General features: G+C 54.2%; 4 protein-coding genes across 7 annotated transcripts in view; 1 reads left to right on the forward strand and 3 right to left on the reverse strand.

Annotated features, from left to right (window-relative positions):
• The window catches only part of IQSEC2 (IQ motif and Sec7 domain ArfGEF 2), a 33,913-nt gene extending 27,378 nt beyond the window's left edge, over nucleotides 1–6,535 (reverse strand). For all 3 annotated transcript variants that reach the window (XM_069108232.1, XM_069108234.1, XM_069108233.1), the window contains exon 1: nucleotides 5,712–6,535. In XM_069108232.1, coding sequence (XP_068964333.1) covers nucleotides 5,712–6,493 — 782 coding nt within the window. In that variant the 5' untranslated portion in view covers nucleotides 6,494–6,535. The remainder of the gene's footprint in view (nucleotides 1–5,711) is intronic.
• A 7,400-nt stretch (nucleotides 6,536–13,935) lies between these two features.
• On the reverse strand, nucleotides 13,936–17,744 carry LOC138177205 (uncharacterized). Its single transcript, XM_069108266.1, has 3 exons — nucleotides 17,672–17,744; nucleotides 16,928–17,386; nucleotides 13,936–14,218 (listed from the first exon to the last, which is right to left on the reverse strand). The coding sequence occupies exons 1-3, from the start codon at nucleotides 17,742–17,744 to the stop codon at nucleotides 14,031–14,033; spliced, it is 720 nt and encodes a 239-aa protein (XP_068964367.1). The 3' UTR covers nucleotides 13,936–14,030.
• RIBC1 (RIB43A domain with coiled-coils 1) lies at nucleotides 17,312–21,972 on the forward strand. Of its 2 annotated transcripts, XM_069108237.1 has the most exons (7): nucleotides 17,312–17,448; nucleotides 19,178–19,306; nucleotides 19,675–19,756; nucleotides 19,834–20,178; nucleotides 20,924–21,042; nucleotides 21,345–21,739; nucleotides 21,821–21,972. In XM_069108237.1, exons 2-7 carry the CDS (start codon nucleotides 19,190–19,192, stop codon nucleotides 21,900–21,902), a joined length of 1,140 nt encoding a protein of 379 aa, XP_068964338.1. In that variant the 5' UTR covers nucleotides 17,312–17,448; nucleotides 19,178–19,189; the 3' UTR covers nucleotides 21,903–21,972. The 2 variants fall into 2 exon arrangements, with proteins under 2 accessions (XP_068964338.1, XP_068964339.1); XM_069108238.1 differs by lacking the exon at nucleotides 17,312–17,448 and having other exon boundaries at nucleotides 17,659–19,306.
• Nucleotides 21,973–22,005: 33 nt separating this feature from the next.
• Nucleotides 22,006–24,309, reverse strand: HSD17B10 (hydroxysteroid 17-beta dehydrogenase 10). The gene is made up of 6 exons (XM_069108239.1): nucleotides 24,173–24,309; nucleotides 23,644–23,808; nucleotides 23,343–23,507; nucleotides 22,999–23,127; nucleotides 22,797–22,905; nucleotides 22,006–22,293 (listed from the first exon to the last, which is right to left on the reverse strand). Exons 1-6 carry the CDS (start codon nucleotides 24,203–24,205, stop codon nucleotides 22,103–22,105), a joined length of 792 nt encoding a protein of 263 aa, XP_068964340.1. The 5' UTR covers nucleotides 24,206–24,309; the 3' UTR covers nucleotides 22,006–22,102.
• Between the last annotated feature and the right edge of the window lie 2,106 nt (nucleotides 24,310–26,415).

The following is a 26,415-nucleotide window of genomic DNA, read 5'->3' on the forward strand; positions in this document are numbered from 1 at the left end:
TCTCTCTCTCTCTCTGTCTCTCTCTCTCTCTCTCTCTCTCTCTCTCTCTCTCTCTCTCTGTCTCTCTCTATCTGTCTCTCTCTCTCTATCTGTCTCTCTCTCTCTATCTGTCTCTCTCTCTGTCTCTCTCTCTCTGTGTCTCTCTCTCTGTGTCTCTCTCTCAAACAAAGATCACTGTCTTCCCGAGTTGGAAGGGACTTTCACAAATTCATTCTTGGGATGGAAAAACTGAACCCTAAAGAGTCCAAGGCAGCAAACCTCCCATTGAAACAGTTTGTCCTGCTAATGGAGAGAGAGGCGAAGGCATCTCTGTGAAGAGGTGAAGTTCTATGTGAAGCTATAGAGAATATGGGGCTTGATTTTCTTGGGCCATTTTTATTCTCTGTTATAAGGAACAGCTCTCTCTGATAGGTGGGGAAGGCTATATCGGGAGATGTGGGTGAGGCAAAAATAAGCAATACCTATCAAAATTTATTTGAAAAAATCCATAATGGACAGATAAGAAAAGAGCTTAGAGAGCACAGAGCCCAACTCTCTCACTGTCCAGAGGACGAAATGCAGGCAAAGGGCCCCATGGTCCCGCCCACCTGGCCACAAGGCCCCAGTGCCCTGGCCCTTGATCACATGGGAATTCACTAGAAGGCATCCTGGCTGGAGCCTCTCCCTTCCCAGAAGTTGCCCAGGAAGAAGAGCTTTGGGGGCTGGGAAGGGGGAGTGGAAGAAGGCTGCCCCCAACCCAATACTTGCAGAGTCAATGATAGGTAGAAGAAGGATGAAGAGAGGCATCCAGCCGCCTCCCTATTCCTTTCCCAGCTCATGCGCCAGTCCTAAGGCAGTGTAGGTGTTTGTTTCCTTCTCCTCTTCCCTGGTCCATCCTTCAAGCATGAAACCACTCTCACTTCTACCTCCCTTCACCCCATGGTCCACCCTCCTCCCTACCACATATGTGTAATTCAATTCTTCTGAAAGGAAGCTGCCCCGCCCCATCCCCCCATGACTAAGGCAGAGACTGGGAGTCACGGGGTCCAGATTTGCAAATTGGGAAAGCAGTGGGGATCTGGACAAAGCCAGCCCAAGGGCCACTGGGACAATATGGGCCCTTGGCACATTGAGCAGAAAGAGGAATCCTCAGGCCTGATGGACAGAGGGAGGAGAAGGAGGAGGAGAAAGAAAAGTGGGCTCAGAGAACCTTGACTCCAGACAGATTGGAGGACTTGAGCTCTGTTTCCTGTCTCTGTTTCCCTTCTGTCAAATAAGGAGGCTGAGCTGAATTTATGTAAACTGGGACAAGTCCCTTGACCTTTCTGGGCTCTTCATCATCATTTGGTACGCTGCTATGTGCACAAGTTTCTTACCTCTACAAATGGCAATCCCAACCTCCCTGGCTCCAGCGCCCTATGGCGGGCTTCCATTTGGCTTGGCTTTCGCCCCTTCCTGGGGCTCACCATATCGATGCCAGACTCAGTGCAAACACTTAGATAACCTTTCTAGGTGCCAGGAACTGTGCCATCTCATTTTGTCCACACAACACCCCTAGGAGATTATAACCCCCATTTTACAGTTAAGTAAACTGAGGGAGGCAGAAGTGAAGTGACTAGCAAGTGTCTGAAATAGAATCTGAACTCAGATTTTCCTGCCTCTGTGCACTGTGGCGCTCCCTAGCTGCTTCAGCCCAACTACTGCTTGGAACTCCTAGGCTCAAAAGATCCCCCAGGAGCCCCCAAGGCTCCCACATGGCAGGTAGCTTTCCCAAGATGCCGCCACTAGGTGGCAGCAGGGAGGCTGGAGCCCAGGAGTCCAGCAGGCTTCTCAGCCCCATCTGGGAAGGCAGGCACATCTCCTCAACTGGGCCGCCAGCCCCACCTAATTTAGAATTTCAAGTAAAGACCTGAGACACGTGGAAGGCTCTGAGTTCTGTCTCTGCACATTTGGTCCATGGCCAGCTCCTCCCCATATCTCTCCCTGGCCCCCACTGAGGCGCAAACCGCCTCCTTCCTGGAACCTCCCGACTTGCCGCCTGCACACCAGCTCCCTTTCCTTGGCTTCCTTTCCGGAGGGAACAGACTTGCCTGCCACTGAGGAAAATTATGTAACAGGAATAGTGCGGCAGGCCTGCAAGCTGCCCACGTGCACCTGGGAGGCCCAGCAGTGGGCTACCACGTGAAGTGGCCCAACCAGGGGGAAGGGGATATGAGACAGCTTCACATTCTTTAAGGCCCACTTGCCTGGCCACCTGGGCAATGACGCTCCCCCTCTTGGGGCTCCATCTTCACCATCTGTTAAACAGAGGTGTCGAAGTGATGAGATGTTTGCTAAGGTTTCTTCTAGCTCTGACAATTCTTTAATGCTAAATCCCTTGACGGGCCTCGATTTTATCTTCAGTCCAATGAGAAGGACCCATAAGGTGTCTTCCAACTCCAATGTCCTGTGTGTCAGCCTAAAATAGCCCAAAATGGAGTTCATCTTGGCTTAGATTCCCAGGAACCACTGGGGCTCCCCATTCCCTATCTAAGCAGCCTCTAGCCTCCCCCGGCAAGCCCCACACTTGGTGCCGGCAACAGGACTACCTCTCCTCCTGTCAAGGGCCTAGAGTCCAAGAGCAATATGTACTGGAGGAAGAAAGAGCAGGAGAACATGTCAGCTTAGCCCCCTCCCCATGGCCCTGCACTTCCTGTGGGGCCACTCAAGGGGTCCAAGGAGAGGGGGAGTGACCCATGGGCAGGGCACTGGCATTCCAGTGGAATTTCCAGGCTTGCAAAATGACCACTTCCAAGATTCCTCTGGTTCTAAATCTATGGCACTTACACCCAGTGGGAGAGTGGCTGCAATAACCTCTGAGGTCTTTCTCAAATTGCCAGGACCCTGTCGCTGAAGTTGAGCAGGACAAAAGGGGTGCGGTCTGATCTGCTGACAGAGGATCACCCCAGACTCCCACCTCTAGCAGAGACAGAAGGAATCTATGATGTGGTCTAACTCTTCCCCACATTTTGCAGATGGAGAAACAAAGGAGCAAAGAGGGAAAGAGCCCAAGGTCACCTCTGCTTTCTCTGCCTTTCTCATCCTCCTCCATGCCAGAACTCACACCTCCCCAAATGCTTCTGCTCAAACACTTCCAGTGGGTATCCATTGTTAGCTAGCTCTGCTCCAAGAAGTGGTATCGAAAGTCTGGGGTTGAAACTGCTTCCGCCACTGAGCCGATGGATTGGTCTGCCCGTCAGTTGTTCCATGAACATTTATTAAGCACCTACTATGTTACAGGCTCCCTAATGACAGTGCAATTGACCTCAGCTCAACACTTCAGAGAGAAACACAAATCTATTTGCTAGGTTCTCTTGAGACATTTTGTCTTCAGCAGACTCATCACCCAAACAATCCCTGCCCCTAATTGAGTCAGTTCTTTGGCCACAGGTCAGCAGGACCAGCCCATAGCAGGAAAACTATGCCTCTCTTTTCCATAAGTGGTCTATGTATCCCAGGTATTTGAAGGAAGTGCTTAACCCAGGCTCCAACTCTGAGGTTTACAGGGTGTTAGAGGGGCTTTAGACCGAAGATGACATTCCTAAAGGGAACAACTGCCTGCCTCCCCAGCCAGGGAGGACCCTTCCCACTCTGCCACTTGCTTGCCCTTCTCTGGCCAGGTGTTCCCAGGTCACTCCACAGCTTCCAAGGAGCTAGTTTCTAAAACTGCGGCCTCCCTAGTCAAGTGACTAAGCTGTTCTTGCCTTTTACCCACAATCTCTCTGCTAAGCATTTAGCCCAAGGAAACCAAAGCCAGAAAGAAAGGCCCTATATGGACCCAAATATTTGTAGTAGCTCTTTCTGCAGTCACTGGGGAATGGCCGACCAAAAGTGTGCATGTGAAGGTAATTGAATGTTGTTGTGCCACAAGAAACAGTGATATGAGGAATTCTGAGAAAGGCTGGGAGGATTTATATGAACACATAATTATCATCATCATCTAACTAATATTTCCATGGTTAACATACCCAGGAACCCCCAATCAGAATTGCACAGTACTATGCAATAGTCAACAGCATCAAAAAGAAAGGAGAAAAAGACAGGAGGACTCATGGTGACCCTGTTAATGTTACATATTCTGTCAGAGCAGGTCTCTCTGTTTTCCTTTTCTAAGAGAAGGTACTGTGGGGGGAATTATTGGGAAATGAATATGCACTTAAAATCAACATGCATTTTGAATAAAACCTAGAAAATGCAAAAGAAAAAAAAAGTTACTTCCTCTAAATATTAGATGTAGTCCTCAAGATAGGGGTTGACCAGTACAGAGAACTGTAACTGTGGACCCTATTGGCCTGGAAGCCCCAAAAGTGCCACCTGAGGGGTGGCTGTCTAGCCTCACTGGGCTAGCATTGTAATGGCAGGTAGATTCCCCGAAGCAAAAGGCTTCCTGACCCCCAGCCCTGTTCTGGGAAGGACATGAAAAGGCCAGGCAAGGCCAGGCAAGTCCAGGGAGGTTGAGTGGGACAAGACCAAAGAAGCCCTCCAGGGTTAGATGATTAAAGGGTCCCCCTCACAAGCCTGACTGGCCAGAGGAAGGGGGAAGTGGCAGGTCCAACAGAGAAGTTTAGCCAACTTCAAAGAGCAGATAAGACCAGAGCTGGGGGAGCCTAGGGCACCAGTTCATCTGAGAAGCCCCAGAAAAGCTACGCCCCCTTTCTTATTTTAACCTGGGCTGGTGGAATCCACTTCCCTCCCATCATCACATCAACACTTCCCCTGCTTTGCCATCAAGACATACCTGTGGGTAATAATCTCTAAATACCCATTTGAGCTCAGCTGGTATAACCTTCCTTCTACTCAGTCTCAGAAAGACAGACCCATATAACCAGAGACACACAGACCAAAAAGAGGAAGTTGGGGTCAAGAGAGGCCTTAACCTTTGGCTTCTACCAGGCCAGATGGAGAAGGCCCTAAAGGGACCATAACTCCCACTCCCAGAACAGATCTTCCCTACTCCCAGCAAAGGAGGAAACTGGCAAGTCGTCCCAGAGTGTCTAGGAGACACTTAGGAGAAAGAAGACATGGGCTCCCAGGGAGCACCTGAGAGGAGGGGGTGGGGATGGCCAGTTTCCAATCCTTTATCCGCCCTTCCTGCAGGACTCCCAGGGGGCTCAAAGCTGAGGATTCAGCCTCCCTCCCTAGATTGAGAACTGAAAGAGACCTCAGAGGTCACGAAGTCCAATCCCCCTCATTTTACTGACAGGGAAACTGAGTCTCAGAAAGGGAAAGTAACTTGCCAAAAGGCACCTAAGCAGCAGGTTTCCTGACTCCAGCAAAATGGGGCCCCAAAGCCTCTTTAGCTGGGAAAAAGGAGTTGGAGAGGAGGAGGAGAGCTGAGCTGTCGAGGCCAGTCTGAATGGGCCCCTGGGCTCCTCCCTTTGCAGGACTGGATCAAGGGCAGAGCCCTGGGGGTGAACTCAAGACTGTCCGAGGAGAGAGCGGTGCCCGAGCCGAGCCCCCGGGCGACTATGCCGGGGTCCACGAAGAGGGTCCCGAGGTGGGGGCCACGCGAACATCCACGTCAGCGCGGGCCTGTGTGGCAGCTAGCTCCCGAGCTGGATGGGACAGCTCTCGGAGAGTTCCCACGTGCCCACACGCGCAGGAACAGACCTCTCCCCCGCACCACCCCCCAGACCCACACAAGAGACCCATGGAGCCCCTGACCCACACCCGACTCCGCGGGCCTGCCTTACTTTCTCCGAAGCGTCGTAGCTGGGCTCGTGCTTCCGCTGGTGCTGTGGCCCCCGCCCGCCCCCGGACTGGAGCTCCTGGAGGCCCCTCGGCTCATCTGGCCCCGGGGCGGCTGCTGGGGCTGCTGCGGCGGGGGCGGCGGCGGTGGCTGCGCCTGGGGGGGCTGCTGCGGCGCCTGGGGGGGCTGCTGTTGCTGCGGGGGCTGCTGCGGCGCCTGGGGGGGCTGCTGCGGCGGCGGGGGAGGCTGCTCCCCCCGGGCCCCTCCGCCTCCCCCTCCCGGGTATGGAGAGGGCTCCTCGCAGGGGTGGTGGCGGCTGCCCGGGCAATCCCGGACGGCGCGTTCGTGGTGCAGATGACAAGGGGCGCCGCTGAAAGGCCCGTCTCTCTGCTGCTCCCCTCGGTGGTGGGGGTGCTCTCCCCGGGCCGCGTAGGGCGCCTTGCCGGCGATGGGCGGCGGCGGCGGCGCCCGGTGAGGGTGGCCCGGGTGGCCCGGCCGAGGCTCGCGGCGCAGGTGCAGGCGCTGGGTGTCTCGCAGGTTCTGGTAGGGGCTCTCCCGGGCCTGCAGGGGCCCCGCTCCGGCCGCGGCCGCGGCGCCGGCGCGCAGGTCTCGGTTCTCCCGACTCAGCCGGTCCACTTGGCCCTCCAGCTCCTCGATGCGCCTTCGCTGCGTCTCCAGCAGCTGCTGCTGCCCTTCGATGATGTTATTGAGCTCCAGCAGGTATTCCACGGCGCGGCTGGGGCTCTCCCCGGCGGCCCCCCCCGCGCCGCCCCCCGACTCGTCCATGGGGGCCCCGCTGCGGGCGCCCGGGGCTTCGGGCCACAGCCCCCAGAGGCAGCTGCCTCGGCCGCCTCCTCCTCTCCGTCCTCCCCCCCCAGGGCCCGGCGCTGGCGCTGGTGCCGGCCCGGGGGGAGGGGGCCGCCGGGGGCCGCGGGCGCGCACGGGGGCTGCAGGCCCGGGGAGGGGGGCTGACAGGAGGATGGGGGGGGACAGAGGAAAAGGAGAGAGGGAGGAGGAGGAAGAGGGGGCGACAGCTGGACCTGGGGAGCGGATGGGGGGAGGAGGGAAGGAGGACCAAGCGAATGAGCGATCGGCCCCAAGGAGCTGGCCTGGGCTCCGGCTCCCTGCTCGGGTTCGGGCTCCGGCACCGCTGCGGAGTCACTGCGCAGTGCCCAGACCAAGCCCGCCCCTGGGCCCGCCCCGGCCGGGACAGTGCCCGCCCCTGGGCCCACCTCCCCTGCTGCCCTCGGCTAGCTCCGCCTCCCTCCCACTTTCTCGGCCCTCCTCCGTGCATCCGTACATCCCTCCCTCCCTCTGTCGGGCCTGCCCCGAGCGCCGAACGCAGGACGTGGGGTGCAGCGCCCCGGGGCCCGGCCAGGTGGGGCGGTGCTCTCCCTCAGCAAAGCTGGCCAGCGATCCGCGGGTCCGCCCACTTCTGGCCCCGCCCCTTCCCTCTCCCTCTCTCCCACTTTCCCGATCCTTTGCTCCTCCTCCTCTCTGGTCTCCCTTCTCCCTTTTTCACCTCCTCCTTCCTCTTCTCTCTTTCCCCTCAGTCTGAGTATCATGGATTCCTCCCCAAGTCGGCAAAGGGACTGGAGGGGAGGAAAAGTTGGACGGACTGGGAGGGCTGGCCAGACTCTCCTCCATCTCCCCGGCGACCCTCGGGAAGGTGGGACCAGCCACTATCTTCCCATTCCTTGGCCGACTCAGGCTTCTCTGCCACCAGAGCTCTCCCAGGCTTCCCCGCGGCCCACCCTGTCTCCCAAGCTGGGGCTTGGGATCCTGGTCAGGTGAGGAGGGGGGCAGATTTTGCAGCCTGATGAGACTGGATTGAAACCAGGGATAAAGCGTCCACTCCTAGAGACCCCCTTCCCCACCTGGCCTTTGCTCAGCCTAGGAAAGCACGTTGGAACAGCTAGGCCCTTCCAAACGACCAAGTGCTGGCTGGAGAGAGACAAGAGTGGACCAAGGGGGACCTGGCCTGGGGGGGAGCCCTTGGCTTTGGGACCTTAGCCAATGAGTCAGTCAAGAAACCTTTATTAGCACCTACTACGGGGCCACGCGCTGTGATACAAGTGAAAACAAAGACAATCCCAGCCCTCAAGAGGCTTCCAATCTGATGTTGAAAGAAACTGAAGGGAGGGGAGAAGGCCAGTCCGGAGCCTAATGGAGAAATCCCCAAAGTTCCTCCCACCCCCGCCTTGGGGCTGTTAGGAAAAGGGGAGAAGACTGTGCTCTGGAGCCTAGGGCCACCAGAGGGGCAGGTCGGAGCTGCAGGGGAACTGAGGAGATGTGGGGACCGAGACACGTTCAGTCTGGCGGGATAATGACATTTGCCAGTGATGAGTTTCTTGGCAAAGGAAGCTATAATGGCCCAGAGCAGTGATGCTGGTGGGAAATGGGCCTCAGTTTCCCCAGAGGAGCTGGCAGAGATGCTTTGAGAGCCAAAGCGTCAGTCCCTCAAGAGGGAAGGAGAGATCGGTGTTTAATCTGCTAATTAGCGAGCTATCCTGAGGGCCCCTAATGGGGGTGGGGTTACCCACTGCCTGTCACAAAGGCAGGCTCCTGATTCTAGCCCAGCTCCACCACCTAGCTGTCAGGGAGCGGGGGGGGGGGGGGGGGAGAAGGCTTTGCTTCCCGAAGCTCTGAGCCAAGCCTTGGGGTCGGTCCCTCCACCAAAGACCAAACTCCCACATTACTCTGAAACCACAGGAAGAAAGAGAGTGGAAAGCAGAGGAGAGGGAGAGACAGACAGACTGATGAACACAGAGCTAAGAGAGACAGAATCCGCCCATGGACTTCCACCAGCTTCCTGGATAGCTGTTTCACCTCCCTGCCTCCCTCTTCCTCCTCCTCCTCCTGCTTCACCCCAATCTAGCCCCCCCCCCATAAGTCCAGCTCCCCCGGTCCTAAGTTCTCCAGGTCCATCTCACCCTTCCTGGTCTGTTCAGAGAGCCAGGCCAGACCCATTCTCCACCTCCCCTCATCACACTGCCCAGCACCCTTGAGCTCCTTCCCAGCCCTGGTCCCCACTTTTTCCTCCACCTTCCATCCCTCCTCTCACCCCTTCCTTTGAAGATGGGGACAACATTGGGGTCCCCTGGAATCCCTGGGAAGGGGGGCAGTGTATCAGGGAGAAACCCTGGGCAGTTCATAGGGCACTGTGCAATGGGTTGACTCAACTCCAACCATCTCTGAAGCCTCACGTGGGGAATCGACAAGCCCTGGGAGGGCAAAGCCCCACCCCCAACAGGCAGACAGAAGGAGAGATTTGCCCTGAGGCTGATGAGAGATCTACAGGAGAGGAGGAAGGCCAGAAAGGGGATCTGTCCCCCACTTTTCCCCTTTAGTGAGTCCCAAACCAGAGGACAGCAGGAGGCCCAGGCCCTGCCTCTTCCTCTCAGCTCCTGCCAAGCCCCCATTCCCCTCCCCCTAGATCTTCCCCAAGTCCTTCACCTGCAGATCTCTCCTTCCCACTTCGATTTACACCCCTCCCCTTCCAGGAGGTGGGAGCTATTGGGCTGCGTGCACCCTCAGCTAGCGATCTCCATCTCCCTCTACTGGCAGGACCCCAGAACCAAAGACTGGCAGAGAGCTGAAAAAAGGGCTTAACCAAATCACCTGGTAGTGTCCAACTTGACTAGAGCCAGGACCCATGAAACTGCACAGAAGAATCCCTGGGGGCTGCACAGTGACTTAGAAAACCACATTCAATTGCATTATTGTTGGGGTTTTTTTTGCCTTTTGGGGGGCAATTGGGGTTAAGTAACTTGCCCAAGGTTACAGGGCTAGTTTTTGTGTGTGGGTGTTAAGTGTCTGAGGCTGAACCAAACTCAGGGTCCTCCTGACTCTGGGGCCACCCAATTGTATTTTTTAATTTTGTTAAATAATTCCCAATTACACTGTAATCTGGTTTGTCAGCTCAGTCTTGTAGGCAGCATATGTTTGTCTTAGTAAATGGGCCAGTGAATCAATGGATGGATGAGAGCCTCTTTCCTGGTGGCTGGCCCTCCTTGGTTTCCTTTGCTTGATCATCATCCACAGCTAGACTCCTCCCAAATCTCTCTCTCTCTTAGCACTCTCTCACTTGGTAACATCCTTGGCTCCCATGGGTTCAAGTCTCACCTCTCTCTCTCTATGGGGTGCTAATCTCCCTCCTGAGGCCCTGTTCCACATCACCAACTAAGTGCCTGTGGGACATCTCTTGGATGTTCTGTAGATAGCATCTCAAACCCAACGTGGTGAAACCGAAGCCAGTCCTCTTTCCTTCCTCTGGGTTTCCTTATTTCTGGTGATGGCCCAACCCCAACCCTTGCAGTCACCTCTGTTCTCAGGCTCAGCGTCCTTCTCAATTCTGCCTTCTCCCTAACCCTCCCAGTCCGTATTTCCGACATCTGTCCTCTCCACTCCTGACCCCCAGATTGTTCCTCTGTGACCCTGACTTTCTACCCTTCCATCTCTCCCTCTGCTTCATGCCTACTAGCCTTATGCCTCCTCCCTGAAACCTCCAGGCCCTCCATCACTCTCTCCTCTTCCTGGTCTGCCCTCCAGCCCTAGGACACAAACCTAAATTGCCCTCTTCTTTCCCACTTTGGACAGCCAGCTCCCAATTCGTGCAAACAATGAATCCTATGGTCACAGTATTCAAATTCCACTGGGCTGGAACAAATGACCATATTTTACACAATCACAACTTTGAACAGTATAGATTCAAACATGTGGGCCCACTTCATAGCATTCACTGTTGACATCAATTGGGACCCAGCTGAACTCCAAACTCCCGTGCCATCACCCCCCACTCCCATCTCTCTCCTCTTTGCTCCAGTCTCTACAAAATGATGTTACTCTTCTCCTCACCAAGGCCATCTCCACCTTTGGATTGTCCCCACCCCCCACCCCAACTTCAGTCTCCTCCTTCCTCAGCCAAACTCCTAGAAAAAGCTGTCTACACTTGGTGCCTCCACTTTCTCACCTCCCACTCACTTCTCAACCCCTCACAATCTGGCTAATTCTGACCTCATCACTTAACTGAAACTGATTTGTCCAAGGTTATGAATGGTCTCTTCTTAATAGATAAATGTGATAGCCTTTTCTCAGCTGTCACCCTCTCTCAGACTCAGTTTCCTCATCTATAACAATAATATCTACCTATTAGAGTTACTGTGAGGTGTATCAAGGCAGATAATGTGTGTGAAGCACTATAGAAATGTTGCTTAGTCTAATCAACTATCATCCCCATCCTGCAGGACTTGTCTGCAGCTACCCACCCTCTCCTCTTCCTGGCTCTCATCCTCTCTTGACTGCTCCTTCTCTGCCCCCTTCACTGCCCTCTAACCATAGGCATCCCAATGCTGTCCTGGGCACTTTGTGCGTGTGCGCGAGTATGTATGTATGCATGTATATGTGTGTGCAGTTGTGTATATATGTGTGTGTACACACATGTGTGCTGGAAGCAGTTGTCAGTTTCCTCTTGAGCTCCAACTGTACATTAACAACTTCCTGCTGGACATCTCCAACTTCACATGTCCAAAACAGAATTCATGATCTTTTCCCACCAAACCTCACTATTCCTACCTGGATTTGTAACCACAATCATCCCCCTCTCCCAAGTTCTACATTTCTTGCACCCCTTCTCTCCACTCACATGGCCTAGTTCAGAGTTTCATCATTTCTCCTATGGTTCTTCCAATTCAGTCCCCACACAGCTGCCAAAATCATCTTCTCAAGGCCATTTCCTTGCTCCAGGAGCTTCAAGTGACTCCATGGTGTCCCTACAGCCAAATACAAGCTCTTCCCCCTGCCTTCAGTGACCTCTTCATGAACTTCATGGCCTATTGACTATTTCCATCTTTGCATTCCCCTTTCCCATGCACCACACTACTCTGCACATACATTGATTAGAGGGCAAATGGCAGAGAGTGGAAGCTCTTGGAGGCCAGAGTCTGTTTCCTGGCTTTCTTGAGGTGTCTAGTGCCTGTCAAAGTGTAGACACTGAAGTCATGTCTGTCCAGTGTGCTGGAGGAATGTACCTTTTCCCAAGTGATCAGTTCCTTAATTCTAGTTCCCTCCTGCTCTAGCACTGGCATTGGGCCAGGGGCCAAGAAATCTGAGTTCAAATTCAGATTTAGACACTTCACCCTCTGCCTACTTCAGTTTCCTCAACTCTAAGATAAGGATAATATTAGTACCTACTTCCAAAGGTAAGGATCAAGAAAGATATCCATAAAAGTGTTTTGGCAGTGCCTGGCATATAGTAGGTTCTATACAAATGTTTATTCCCTCTCTCCCCCTTGTATTTCTGCCTCTCTGGAGGTCCTCAAAACAGCTGGGAGTAAAGCCAATGGCAGCTTTCAGACCCTTCCATCTTCCCTACCTCAGATTCCCTCCTTGGAATTCGGGGCACAGACCTGCCTGCTTGCCTTCTCAGTCCAGGGTCCCCAAAGACACCAGAACACAAATCCACCTCTTCCTAGCTCTCTGACCTTGGGTAAGTCTCTTAACCTCACTCAGGGCCTCAGTTTCCCATTTGTCTAGTGAGAGGGTTGGACTTGACCTCTGATGTCCTCTCTAGCAGAGGAGACTCATATGAACTCTAGGTAGGGGGTGGTGGTGGTTGGGGGACACTAAGAAAAGGGGGCAGGGAAATTTGCCAGAGATCCAGATAGCTGGGCATAATGGGTGTGACCTGCTGTGATATGGGGATGAAAGGTCAGCACAGCTTGAGAAGGGCCAGGTCCAAACAACTGAGCAGCTTCCTCCTCTCCTAAAGCTAAGGCTCTTCTGGGCATGAGGCTGCCCAGCAGCAGCTTTGCCTCCCCTCTCACCCCCCTAGTCACACACACACACACAAGCATGTGCATGTGTGTGTGTGTAGGCATGAGAGCCTCCCTCCTGGAATCATAGCCTGCCTGCCTGCCCACACAGCCAGCTCTGTGGGGGGTGGGGGGCAGCAATGCTGCTGGCTTTCGGGTGGGTTCCAGGGAGTTGAGTAAGTGATTTTGGCCCAGAGCAGGGAAGGCTACTGGGGGTGAAGCCAGGATGGAGCTGTGAAGGATAACAAGGCCCAGAAGACAACAGGAAGGCCTAAGGTCTGTTACTTGAAGGCTGTAATAGCACTGAACAAGATATAAGCAGGAAATCACCAGGAAAAGAGCCAAGTATGGTACCAATCTAGGCTCAGCCTTCCCCAAGCTCTGTGAAACCCTTTCTTGGTCATTCAGTGTGTTCTGAGATTCTGCCCCAGGACTACCAACCTTACTGAGGTTGTGACTGTGGCCTGGCAGCAATGTTGTGTTCTGTAGTCCTGGGTTGGGCAGGGCTGGGCAGAAGAGCTCCAGCTCACAGGCCCTAGAGAAGCCTGAAGCCACCCACTGCCTGCCCATCCGCCTGCCTGCCAGCCTGCCAAGCAGGCCCTCCAACCCCCACCTTAGCTCTGAACACTGGCTAGGCTGCCAAACTGGTTCCCATGACAATGGGTTCCAAAGAACTTGGCAGAAAGGGATTATTAACCCTGCACGTGCCAGACAGGGAGGCCTCATATCTCATTTCCTGAACCCCACCACTGGGCCCTCAGCCTAGCAAGAAAAGCTATGGGCCTGGCTCCTTCGTGCTCCGTCCCCCTCCCCCGCCCCCCACCTAACTCGCTGTGCCCTTAGAAAGGGACAAAGGGCTTTAGACAGCAATCTGGTAGAATCCTAGCCTCGCTCCTATCAGGGAGCCAGTCCTGGATCTTCAAACTCCAAATCCACAAGGAGAAACTTTCAAGGTTTTCTGATTCCCTGGTTGAGGACTAGGCAATGGGAAGAACAAAGGCAGAGTGCTTGAGAGGAAGCCTGGGAAGGCAACTCCCTTCTGCCCTGTAGGCCCCAGGCAGCTTCCTTAATCTACCTGGATCCAGGCTGTTGGGGCTTAGAAGGTACTAGGGCCTCTAGGTCTTCCCATCTCCCACCTCCTTCTCAGGTTATAGCCCAGGGCTCAGGAGGCCAAGGCCAATAGCTCAGAGCTGACTGGGGCCTAGGATGTGCTACCTCCCCTCATGGTCTGAGAATCTTGCTGATTAACGAAGGGAACTCTGAGACTGAGTACAAGGCCTGTCCATATGGGAATTTGTCTTCCTTCCAGGTGGTTATCAGGCCCTCTCCTTGGAAACCTCAGGGTTAGATATGGAGAACTACCCACTGCCTCTTATTTTTGGACAGCTATGAATGAAACTGACATTGGATTCCATCTAGAAGAAAGATTTCCAACTTTATTTCAGGTTATACATGACCTTCAAGGAGGCCATAGGCTCCTTCCACCCCACGTCATAACAGGGATGGCCCACTCATGAGATTTCAGCATAAAGGCCAGGATTCTCTGCCAAATGAGACTGACAAGGCCAGAAGCCCCTGGTACCCTCTCCTTTTCCCAACTCCAGGTCTGCTTTCTTCAGCTCTGCTGTCCACACAAAGGGCTGGCATCTGGGTATCTGGTGAAGCCGGACATCTGCACCTTGATAACATAGTCCCCTTGCTGGAGGAGAGAAAAAAACTGAAAGCAAAAAGAAGCCAGTGACTTCTTGCCCCCATAGGCCCTGGAAACACGCTCACTCTGGAGGCCCCATTCTCTTCTCAGACTATCAAAGTTCCTTTTTGATCTGCCTTTTTGGCTAGCTCTGGAGACCCTCAAGCACTGGAGGAGCAGGACTAAAGATAGGGAAGAAAAAACTCACAAATTTTCAAGGCCAATCATGGCTTCTGGTCTGGCCCTCCTCAGCCCAGAAGAACCAGGATGATGTTTCCTGACACTTGTCACAAATGCTCTTCAGGTCAGGGGTCAAAATGTACGCCCAGTCAATTTCTGTTGTTCAAAGCATTCCTCTCCTTCTCGATCTCTTTGGTCCAAGCATCCTACTAGCTCTGGGCCCAGGTGGCAGAGGCAAAAGGTGAACCCTGGCCTCCCTGGTACCACCAAGGCAGCTGGGTTGGGCTAAGCCCTAGCTTCTCCTCCCAGAAAGCATTGAACCCTAGCACCCTGTCTGGCCCCACTTTTTGGAGGGGGGAGGTACCTCAAAAGAACCCCCAAGTTCTTAACCTGGTCATAGCAGAGGGATGGGATGGGGGAATGGGGTAACAAAGCCATACTCAGATAGAAGCAGATATGCAGGAAGCTGCCTCCCAATCCAGGAGTCTTCCCCTTTAGGTCCTCGAATCAATAATCAATATAATCAATTTTGATTTCCCAGGCATAAATGTTGGACAGTTGCTGGGAGTCACTCCCTCAACAGGGGTGAGAGGGCAGAATGGCATGAGCTCCAGATGGATGCCAGGGACCACCTGACTTCTAAAATGGAGAAGTAGCAAAGAGTCCTTTGAGAAGATGATTGCAAGGCTAGGGGAGGATCCAGACAGCACCAAGGCAGGCCAAGGGAGAACCTTGTGTGAAGGGCTTCTGTTTCTGTCCCTGGGGCCCAGCCTGACTTGCCTCTTCTTGCCCAATGAGGTACCTGGGGGGGGGGTGAATGACCCTGTAACCTCCCAGAGTTATGTGAGGATCAAATGAGATCTTATTTGTGCAGCACAGTGTATGGCACATAGTAGGTGCTCTCCCAATGCTTTTCCCCCTACTGTGGGCCAGCTAGCTCGGCTTCAAGAGGAAGCCAACTCAGCCCATTTTCCTCTACCTTCAGCACTTCAGAGATGCCAGTAGGACATTTCGGGGGAGAAGGCACCCAGCTTCAGGTTATTTCTCCATTCTGTATATCCCCCACAACCTCCAAACCACAATTACTTCTTCCTCCTGTTAAGTTCCCCAAATCCTTAAGTGTCTAGCCCACACATGTGGCATGTCGTACCCAGGGCATATATTCAGGGTTAATTTTTCAGGTCTTTGGGGTATATGTGTAGGCACATGTGCATGCATACACACACACCTGTGTTCTAAAGAGACAGATACAGAGAATGAGAGAGAATGAACAAGACAGGACAGAGCCTTTATAGAGAAAGCAATAGGTCCAGAGATATAGGCATCCCTCTAATGCTTGAGGCCCAAAGGGCCCTGACTTCAGGTGTTCCTCTCCCCTCTCTGGGCTCACCTGATCTCTTCCTTTCTCCTCTGATTCTATCACTTTCTTCTTTTTCAGCTCAGTTTCCACCTTGGCCATATTGATCTGCCAGGGTGCTCTCCACCTCACTGTGGCTATCACTCTCACCCAGCTGGAAGAGCTTGAACCCTAAGGCACCGGGTGTCTTCCTCAGCCTTTCCCACTGACAATTCAAGGTGGGAGATTTGGCCTCTTTAGGAGTCTTCAAGGGGAGCCCATCTTACTCATTAATTGTTGGTAAGGCTGTGGATGGGGACCCAGTTGGCCAATGAGCTCCTTCCAGCCCTATCCGGCTTCTGGAGAGCTCCACAGTGGATCTGGGGAAAACCTCAACAAGGCTCTCAACTTCCTGGTGTTGCAGGTAAGGCAGGAGGAGCCTGGAATATGGGAACAGGGAAGAGGGTGCTGTGGCGCTGGGGCCCTCAAGGCAAGTGCCCTGCCACTGACAGGGGGCCATGGAGTTTGTGGCTGCGAAGAAGCCCAAAGATCAGTAACCTGATTGGAGACCAGCCACTCAGTCAGAGAGCACCTGGGAAGAACGTTGCAGCCAGTGCAAGGAAGGGGGGAGGGAGAAGAGGAAAAGGAGCAAGGGGGAGTAGGGATCCTACTATCGTCATAGCGGAACCAAATACCAGGCAGGATCCGCCTGCAAAGGGGAAGCTTTCTGGGGGTGCTGGATGTGGATGGGGAGTCAAGGCCCCCAGATCCCTTGACCCAGGTCAGCATGGGGCCTTGGGCAACTCTCTACTTCATTTCTGGGGAGAAGGGAGCCCAAAGAGCGCGAAAAACGTGGCGGCCTCCTGGGGAGAGCCAGCCCTTCCCCCCGGCCCATTTCCGCCCGGGGACCGCGAGTACCATAAGAGTCATTTCCTTAACAAAATCCAAGTGTGCTCCCAGTATCCCCCGAAGACCCCCTAACTGGGCTGCCGCAGAGTCCCCCTCCGCTGTTCCGAGCAGGCGCAGAACTTGGGAGGAGGAAAGGGCGGAGGAAGGAGGAAGGGGCGGGGCCCTCTCGCGGCGCTTCCGGCCGGCCGGGACGTACCACCTAGGCCAGGCCCGCGGGGGGGGGGGGGAACGGGAGGGCGGAGGGCCGGACCATCTTCGACTCCGGGCAGGGGTCGTCTCGTTCGATGCCCTACCTGAACCGTTGGGTCCGGTTATGACGGCGAACCCCAAAAAGGACCCGGTGATCTGCCGACCTTCGTGGGCCTTGGCGTTCACGATTAGGAGCAGTTTCAGAGAGCCCACGCAGCGGGGATCGATGGAGGCGGCAAAGCCCGCGTTAACACAGGCCCGGCAATCTCGACCGCCGACGAAGCAGCGCGAGAGGAACCACGCGCGTGTGCATTCAGGAAGTAAAGAATCGGCGAAGCTCTGAAGACTGAGTCCAAGACCGGCTCTCGTCTTGCGCGTGCGCAAATGCGCAGGACGAAGCCGAGGGCCCTTCTCTCTTGGACAGTACTCAACTGGCTCTTTGCCTTCTTGGCGCGCATGCGCTAGACGGGCGGGCCAGAAGGGGCGGGGGGGGGGGGGAACTCCGGCCGAGCACACGCACGCGCCATCAGGCCCCTGCTCGTTGCCATGGCAGCGGAGAGACACTTAGTCTCCGTTCGCCGCTAGGGAAACCCTTCCTTGGCGTCGGAGCAAGCCCACTAGGGAGGTAAGGGAGTTGGTGGGGCAAGCAGATGGACGGCCTAAGGGCGAGCACACGGGGAAGAGCAGGAAGAAAGAACGGGAGCTGGCCTGGGGGTCCCGAGAAGGGGATGTATGGATGGGCAAAGGCTTCCGAGGCCGAACGGGGGGGGGGGGGGGGGGGGTGGGCAGAGGACAGTAGAGAAGCAAGCTGTCCCCCCACCCCCACCCCGCGCGGGGTCACTGCTTACCTGGGGGCCAGCTTCCAACCAGGTCCCCATTGCTGCCAGCTTCTCCACTCCATGCCTTACCCCACGGGAACATTTTCAAGCAGATCACGGGACGCTAGGCCGAGGGCCCTCGGCGGGGCATGGGCTAGGGGAGGGAACCGAGGGCTTGCCCAACACCACAAAAGCTGTCACAGACCAAGACAGAATCTGAACCCAAGTCCCCAGGCTTCAAATCCGAGACAAGAGCACTGGGTTTGGAGGCAGGAGATGGATCTGTGCCCTCTACTGCTTCCTGACGGACTTTGGGCTCAGCCCTTTTACCTTCTCTGTAAAACAGACAGTGGACTCAGAGTGTTTTTAGGCAAAGGTTCACTAAGAAGTTTGCTCCTAAACTAAGCCTTAAAAGAAGATACAAGGGGTGGCCAGGTGGCTCAGCGAGTAAGAGCACCGGCTCCAGTGTCGGGATGACCTGGGGATCCAATCCGGGCTCAAATACTTAGCACCACACCCAGAAATAACTGGCCGTGTCACCTTGAGCAAGTTACTTAACGCTAAAAAAAAAGATACAAAAAACGTGAGAGGCACAATTGAGGACAGTCACCAGGTGCCGGCCTCACTCCCCCAGGTGAATCTGGCTTCCAACCTCAGCACTCAAATGAAAGTGCCCCATCCGAATTAGCCTACTGAATTCCTGGGCATCTTCTGCAGCCTTAGCTCACTGCACCCTTTTACCTTGGCTCATTCCTTCTCTTTTTTGACTCAGGGCTGATCCTTCTCCAAATCCAAACAGAGGGCAGGTCCCCCAATGCTGGGCCCACTGCTCACTCTGTCTACATGGGCCATCTTCTTGGCTTAGGGGCCTGCCTTGTACCACTAATAGCCACAAAGGCATGCAAAGCTCAACAAGCCCCAAAGCCTGTGTCAATTCTACCTACCTCCCTTCAAAGCACACCTTAGGGGCCACTGCCTTCGGGCAGCTTAAGGGCACTGGACCTGCCCTGAGGATGCAGAGAGAGACAGTCAGTGCCTCCCCTAGAGGCAGTCCCATTCTTTTTTTTTTTTTGTAGGGCAATTAGGTTTAAGTGAGTTGTCCAAGGTCACATGGCTAGTTTCCAGTTAAGTGTCTGAGGCTGGATCCGAACCCAGGTTCTCCTGACTCCAGGGCTGGTGCTCTATTCACTGTGCCACCTAGCCACCCCTAAGGCAGTCCCATTCTTGGTGGGGACAAACAAGGGTGAGGCTGATCCCTGGAGAGAGCCCCCAGACACTTCTCATCCCTGTCCCTCCTGAAATCTCAGCATTTCCTCACTACAGAAAAGTTGGGACCCCTGAAAGAATTCCAGTTCCTTAATGGCAGACAGTTTCATCTGTTCTGTGCTTGGCATATAGTAGGTGTTTACTGTTTGGGGAATTGACTAGGTGATGTCAAAGGCTCCTTGCAGCTTCTCTGATCTCAAGCAGCCAGAAGCTTGAGAATGTGCTCCTGGGCTAGGAGAAGAGTTGCCAAGTTCTCCTTATATCTTTCAGTCTCAAGTCAGGATGTATAAGGTAGACATCCAACCAGAGCAGAAGCAGGCTGTGGCCATCCAGGCCCGAAGGAACCAGGAGAAACAGAGGCAGAGCCGAATCTTTAATGTTCGGAACCGAGTCATTGGGGTGAGCTTCCCTAAGATGGTAGAAGTGAAGCTATCCCAGGACTAGAAATCAGGGCCACTCCCCCCCATCCCCTGAGAGCAGGTCAGTATCTAATTCTGTCCCCTTTGGAGGGATGGGAGCTGAGGCTCAGTGTGGCTTGGCTGACATCTCACAGCCAGGAGGTAGAAGAGCTCAGAATAGAAGCCAGGCCTCTCTTTTTCAGTGACTCTTTGCCCTGCTGCCTCCCTTTCTGTCCAAGGCCCAAAGCTATCTGGAGGGAAGGAGCTGCCCTGGGCCACCCCATCCAAGCAGGTAGAGGGTGGGACAGGGCTTATCCAAGTCCCGGCAAGCAGTTCATAGGGGTGGGACCACCCCATGATCTGTGGCAGGTGGATGCAGATGCCCTGAAGAGCCAAGCACAGGAGCGGAAAAGGCTAGAAGCTGTTGAGCGGGCTCGAGAGGCAGCCTTTGGTAAGAGCCGTAGAAGGGGTGCACAGGGAGGGTCTGGGCCCTGGTCCCCTTGACCCCCAGTAACCCTCCCCTTCCAGATGCTAGCCGGGTCCAGTGTGACCTGGTGGCCCAGCTGCTGGAGAAGGAGGAGTTGCAGCATGCCCAGCAGGTAGCTCGGCAGGTGCAGGCCTTTCGTGAGTGGGAGCAGCAGCCCAAGGACCGTCAAGACTTTGACCTGTATGACCCAGCAAGACTACAGAAAGAGAAGCCACCTCAAGTGGGCGACCTGGACTACCACCATGGGCCCTCCAGCATGCAGTTCTTTGCTGGGGAAGACTTGGGCAAAGCTACCCGCCAGTACCTACAACGGGAACAGGCCCGTCGTGAATTGAGCCATCAGCAGAAGGAGCACTGCCAGGCTAAGAGAGATGAGAAGTACTTGGGTGAGTGTGCCACAGCAGGCAGCTGTGGACAGTTAATCTAAGGGGGCACAGCCCCCTTCCATCAGATAGGGGAGGGCCTTTCCTTCTCTCTCCACCAGCTTGGCCCGTGGAATCTTGGCAAGGCGCCATCAGCAGAACCGGGCCCCATGCCTCTATATAGTGCCCAACTCTCACCATCCACTCACTGGCTGTTTGGAGGGTTATGATTGCAGTTAGCATCATGCCCATTTGGTAGAAAGGCAAACTGAGGCTGTGAGCTGGCAGGTAACTCACCCAGTGTTACAGGGCTATGAAGTGTCAGAATTAGGGCCACGGCCACAAGCTACTTTGCCCCTCTTTGGGCCTCAGTTTCCTTAGCTGTCCTTAGGCTCAGCTGAACCTATGTGGCTGCTGGGGGCACCATAGTTCGTGGAATCAGGCCCAGTGTTCAAATCCCACCTCAGACACTAACTGGCCAAGTCACTGCACCTTTGTCTGCCTCAGATTCCTCAACTGTGAAAACATAGGAGCTCTCTACTGACATAGGAGCTTATTACTTTCTAGGCTGTCTATTCTACTTTCAGCTTTTAGACACACATCTACAGGCTCAGCGGCCACCTATTCCATTAAGTCTTTGAGAGGTTTTGTGGTGTTTTTCATTTCTGTGCCCCTGATGCTGAAGCCGGGGCCCTGCCCCAAATTTGTGTTGGCTGATCAGCTGCCCTGGTCCCCAAGTGACCAACGGATTACTCCCTCCTCCCTGCAGACATCCTGGATGGCCAGAAGTGGATAGAGATGGACCTGCAAGCAGCTCGCCTGGAGGATCTGGAAGCTGCCTGCCGAAAGGCCATGGATGTCGCTGTGGCTGATTACAACAGGGCTCAGGTGCCGTGGCTCCCCCTCTCCCCCAGGCCTGCACACTCAAATCCAAACTTGCAGAAGTTCTCCTTCCTCCCTGCCCCCGGCTCATGCCAGCTTGATGCTGCTTGGGGTTGGTAGAAGGGCAGCCCTGCTGCAGGAGGCTTCCATATAGCACACTCCGAAGGGGCTTTAGTTTAGGGGAGGGTGTTCCCTGGCTTTGAGGGTCTGGACAGGGATGCTGATTTGGGGGCTGCATTCTGTCCTCTGGGTCTCAGCAGCTCCCTTGGGGTAAACCCTAACCCTGAGCTGTCTCCCTTCCCCCTTAGGCCATAGAGTTAGGAGAACAGCAACGCCTGGCCCAGCAGAGGGAGCAGGACGACAACCTCATCGAGATCTACAATCATTTGACCAGTGACATGCTGACTGAGAACCCTTCTGTCTCCTCGAACCCCTTAGTCCCACACAGGGTGATCCCGGAGCGCTGGAAGGGCATGACCCCTGAGCAAATAGCTGCCATCCAGAAGGAGCAGGCTGGCCAGCGCCTTGAGGCCCAACACCGGCGGCAGGCTGAGCGGCGCCTGGAAGCTGAGCAGGCCCTCCAGGAGCAGCTGGCTGCTCAAGCCGCTTGCCAGCTGGAACATGAGCAGCAGGTCCGAGCACAGAAGCTTCGGCGGGACCTAGACGCATACAACAAGCAGCTAGCACGAGAGCAGCGAGCACGGTGAGTGAAGACAGAGGAGGGAGGAGGCTGGGGTCAGGGCTAGGGCGGGGGCCTTGAGTCCACACCAACTTTGCCTTTCAGGAAGGACTACCTGGACAAGGTGGTGTACACCAATGAGCCCACGGCCCACTTCCACCTCCAATTCAACACCAGCAGCCGTTGAGCTGAGAGGCCTAACCCTGGCACTTGGGAGCTGAGCTTCTGTGGGGAGATAAAGTAACTTTGGGTATCCATCCTGTGTCACTGGCATGTGTTCCTCCACAGAGTCCAGAGAAATCACCTTTATTAGGCACCAGAGGTTAAGGCATAGAAAGCAGAGGCCCTGGTGCCCCTGTGGCCAGAGGGAGGCCTAGACCTACAGCATCAGGGCTGCATGCGGATACCTCCATCCAGACGGATTACCTCACCATTGAGCAGGGGATTTTCTACCACAGCCTGCACAAGGTGGGCATATTCTTCTGGATCTCCCAGGCGACTGGGGAAGGGCACTTGACGGGCAAGGAAGGAGCGGACCTTTTCAGGGAGTCCCAACAGGAGGGGTGTCTCAAACAGGCCTGGAAAATAATAATAGCTACCTTTTATTGAGTGCCTACTGTGTACCAAGCATTTTACGAATAGGACCTCATTTGATCTACACAATAACCCTGGAAAGGAAGTGGGTGCTATCACTGTCTTCATTTTATAGTTGAGGAAATAGAGGCAAACAGAGGTTCAAGGACTTGCCCAGGGTCACCCAGCTTAGAGTTGTCAAAGAGTGCATTTAAACTTGGGTCTTCCTGACTCCAGGCCCAGCTTTCTATTACTGCAGCGCCATCTAGCTGCAGTACTCCAAGACAAGTGGGTTTCAAAACTGGATGAAGCAAGTTTGAGGCCCAGCTAGCCCCTGTCCCATGAGGTCTGACTTTGGCCAAGTCCCTCCCTTGTCCTGATCCTCAGTTTCCTCCTCTGTCAAATAAGGGGTTGCACTACCTGATGACCTTTTTAGGATACATGGCCTATCTTAGAGCCAGCAGCAGGGAAGAAAGGAATGGAACTTGGGGGGACACTAGAGCCCTACCTGGAGCAATGGTGACCACCCGAATCCCCATGGGGGCCAGGTCCCGGGCTGCAGGCAGGGTCATCCCCACAATGCCCCCCTTGGATGCAGAATATGCAATTTGGCCAACCTGGAAACAAGGTGTGAAAGTGAGTTGGCCAGAACCAGGGAGGCTTGGCTTCCCCCAGGCTAATCATGCTGGAGATGGAAGGGGCTGGCATACCTGGCCCTCGAAGGCAGCCACACTGGCTGTGTTGATGATAATTCCCCGGTGGCCGTCCTCATCTGGCTCATTCTTCCCCATCTCCCCAGCAGCCAGTCGGATCACATTGAAGGTACCAATTAGGTTTACCTGGGGAAGGGGAGGGGAAAAATTCAGTGTCGATATCTGTAGGTTCAGATGACCTGGGTTTGAAGCCTGCCTTCAGTAGTTAAGGAGTCTGTCCTTCTGTCAGATGAGGGGCTTGGCTGGATCCTTTTTAACTTTCCCAGAAGGCAGAGCATCAGAGCCAGAGGGTGAAGAATCAGGATCCTGTGGGCAGGGCTCAGGACCTGCCTCAGACGCACCTGGATCACCTTCTGGAAGGCCTCCAGGGTGTGTGCTTGACTGTTCTTGAAGTTGTAAGTCTTGGAGGCCACAGCAACACCAGCACAATTAATGGCCATATCTACCCGGCCAAATTTCTCTCTGGCCAAGGTCAGGGCCCTTTGTACATCTGCTTCAGAGGTTACCTAGCCAGGGAGAAGAGGGATGGGACATCAGCTCCCCAGGGATTTCTGATCTCTCCCAACTGCCAGCAGATGGGAAGGAGAGCCAGGCACCCACCCTCCCGCCTCGAGTTGGGGGGGGGGGAAGATGTAGACATACATCAGTGGGAGCAAAAGCACAGGAAGGCCCCAGCTCCTTTGCCAGGGCATCGCCGGATGACTGGGGCAAGTCCATGATGACAGCCCGGGCCCCGTACTTAACCAGTCTTCTGACGGTGGCCTGGCCCAGGCCGGACGCCCCGCCTGTCACCACACCAACCATGCCCTGCAGGAAGCACTCAGTGAGAAATGCCCTCGCCTTCTCTGGGCTTCTGCATTAGAGGGAGGAAGGTTGGGATCTGGAAAAAAGCCTGGTGATTTAATGAGCTGCGTGGGAGAGGGAGGAGGCAGTTACGACAGCTCCGTCTGGTCCGAGTCACTGGGACCAGCGAGGCTCCAATCACACGGAACCTCAGAGCTCCTGGCTTACAGGAGGGAAACTGAGGCTAAGCAAGGTCAACCAGGCCAACAGCGCGGCGGCCGGGCTGTGAGCGACACGCCCCCGAATCGGGCCTGGAGACCTTTAATGGGGGGGGTGACCTCCTTCCCCTCGGCCAACCGGCCCGAGGACACGAGGCGACGCGGAGTACCTGCAGGGTCCGAATCCCTCGAATCGCTGCCATGCTGGAGCTGCTTCCGGCCCTCGGCGCTCCGGAGCAAGGTAATCAATGGACTGGGCGGATGGGGAGGGGCTGAGTACCCGCCGCTGATTGGGCCAAATCCAGGGCGGAAGCGGCAGGGGGAGAAGAGGGGAGGGCCGCAGGGGGCCATCGCTGATTGGGCCAGATCCGGCGCGGAGTGGGGGCACTGGAGGTAGGCCATGGCCCCTCCCTGTGGTCTTCATCCCACCGTAGGAAGTTGCGGAAGCCAATGGGCGGAGGAAAAGCCACCAGAGCCGCTGCTGATTGGTCTATATCTGGCGGGGGCGGGGAATAAGACGACACTTTCCCCCTTCCTGTGACCCTCCTCCAGCCCAAGGAAGTCGCGGAGGCCAATGGGAAGGTGGAGTGCCACGAGAGCCGCCACTGATTGGTTCAAATATGGACACTACCTCTACGGCCCAACAACCTAGGTACGGAATGGAAGAAAACGAGTAGGAAAATCGGTGATTGGGCCCGCTCCGTCCATCCCTCCCCCTACTAGCCTCCAGACTCGACCGGAGGGGTCTTAGGCTCTGGATCGGTGACCCTCTGAAGCCCTCCCTCTCATTCTGCCATCCTGTTCTGGTCCTCACTGCTGGGGGCACTCGTGGCCATCCCTGCCTCACCTGACCGGGACTCAGGGTATTGGGCAGAGCCTCCCCCTCTTCCTTTTCCAGCCAGGGATGGGGGAGGTAACAGGGGAACGATACCCCCAAAGACACTGGTCCCCCAAATGTCCACTTCTTTAATAGATCTCGAAGTTAGTATGTGGCTAGATCCTCTTAAGGCCTAACTCTCCCTCCTGTACCCCAAGTTCAAATGGGTAACAAATACCTTGGAAAAAAATTTTGCCGCAAGTTTCTCCGATAAAGGTCCCATACCCAAAGAGACCAATTCAAATTTATAAGATCCGTGCTCCAATTTATCAATAATCAAAGAAGATGAAATTTTTTCACAGGAAGCAATCCAAAGTAGCAACAACTGTGTGACAAACTGTACCCAATCACTAATAGAGAAATGCACATCTAAACAACTGGGAGGCTGATAAAGAAGACAACAAAAGAAAAGAACAGATTCTTAAGGGTCTGTGCATTGTTGGTGGAGCTGTGAGCTGGTGTGCCCAGAACATTCTGAATGGGACCCAGCAATGTCTCGAGCAGGCCCAGAAGAGCAAAAAAGCACAGAGGGTAAAGAAAAAGAAGAAAGTGCTTTTGTGCCAAGGAAAAACTGAAAGCTGACAAGATGCCATATTTGGAGAATGGCTGAACAAACAAACTAATGTGGAAATATAATGAATAATCATTGTACCATTACACCAAGATGAGGAAAAGGGTTAGTGCTGAGGATAGTGTGTATGACCTGGAGCCAGGAAGAGCTGAGTTCAAATGCTGGCTCAGACACTTCCCAGCTGTGTGACCCTGGGCCAGTCACTTACCCACTTTATGTTTCAGTTTCTGTAAAGCACACTATTAATGCCAACCATTTATATATTTCATGAACAGATGAAGAGCAAAGTGGGAACAATTTATACAATTATAATATTGTAGAAAAAACAACTTTGAAAGACTTGACAAAAATTATCAAAGCAGCAATAAACCCAGTAGGCAAAAGTTAGCAACAAAGCATTTCCTACCTCATCCTAACCCACTCAGTCTTCTTTCTGCCCAGGGAGGTGATGAGCTTAAGATGCAGAAAGTCAAAGACCTTTTGTACACGGGGCTATGCCACAGCATACATGCTGATATGGGGGCAAATGCAATTTCCAGGTTTGATTTCTCTCGCTCTTAACTCACTCCCACTGAAAAATAAAGAAAAACAAAATGCCCACAATGATCATGTTTCCCTGCCCTGCCCCACATATGTCTCAGTCTGCTCTTTCTATCAGAAGGCAGAGTGATGATCCACATTCCTCTCATGGACAGCAACTGGTCACTGGGACAGGACTCCATCTTTCTCCATCTTTTAAAATTGTCTTTAAAATGCTATTGTTGTATAAATTGTCAGATCTATGTGTAGGAGAAGAGTTCATAATCAGGCATGGAATAGAGAGGATCACAGAAGGTAAAATCAACAATTTTGATGACATAAAATTAAAATGGTTTTGCACAAAGAATTGTTCCTATGTTTTCTACATTAAAAAAAATACGTAGTCATATCTTGTCAAGAACTTTTTCTGAACACACTAGTATTTT

Source organism: Petaurus breviceps, unplaced genomic scaffold (assembly GCF_028583685.1).
Source record: "Petaurus breviceps papuanus isolate PSGF00001 unplaced genomic scaffold, PetGlider_PUasm1.0 90333, whole genome shotgun sequence".
NCBI classification, from domain to species: domain Eukaryota; kingdom Metazoa; phylum Chordata; class Mammalia; order Diprotodontia; family Petauridae; genus Petaurus; species Petaurus breviceps.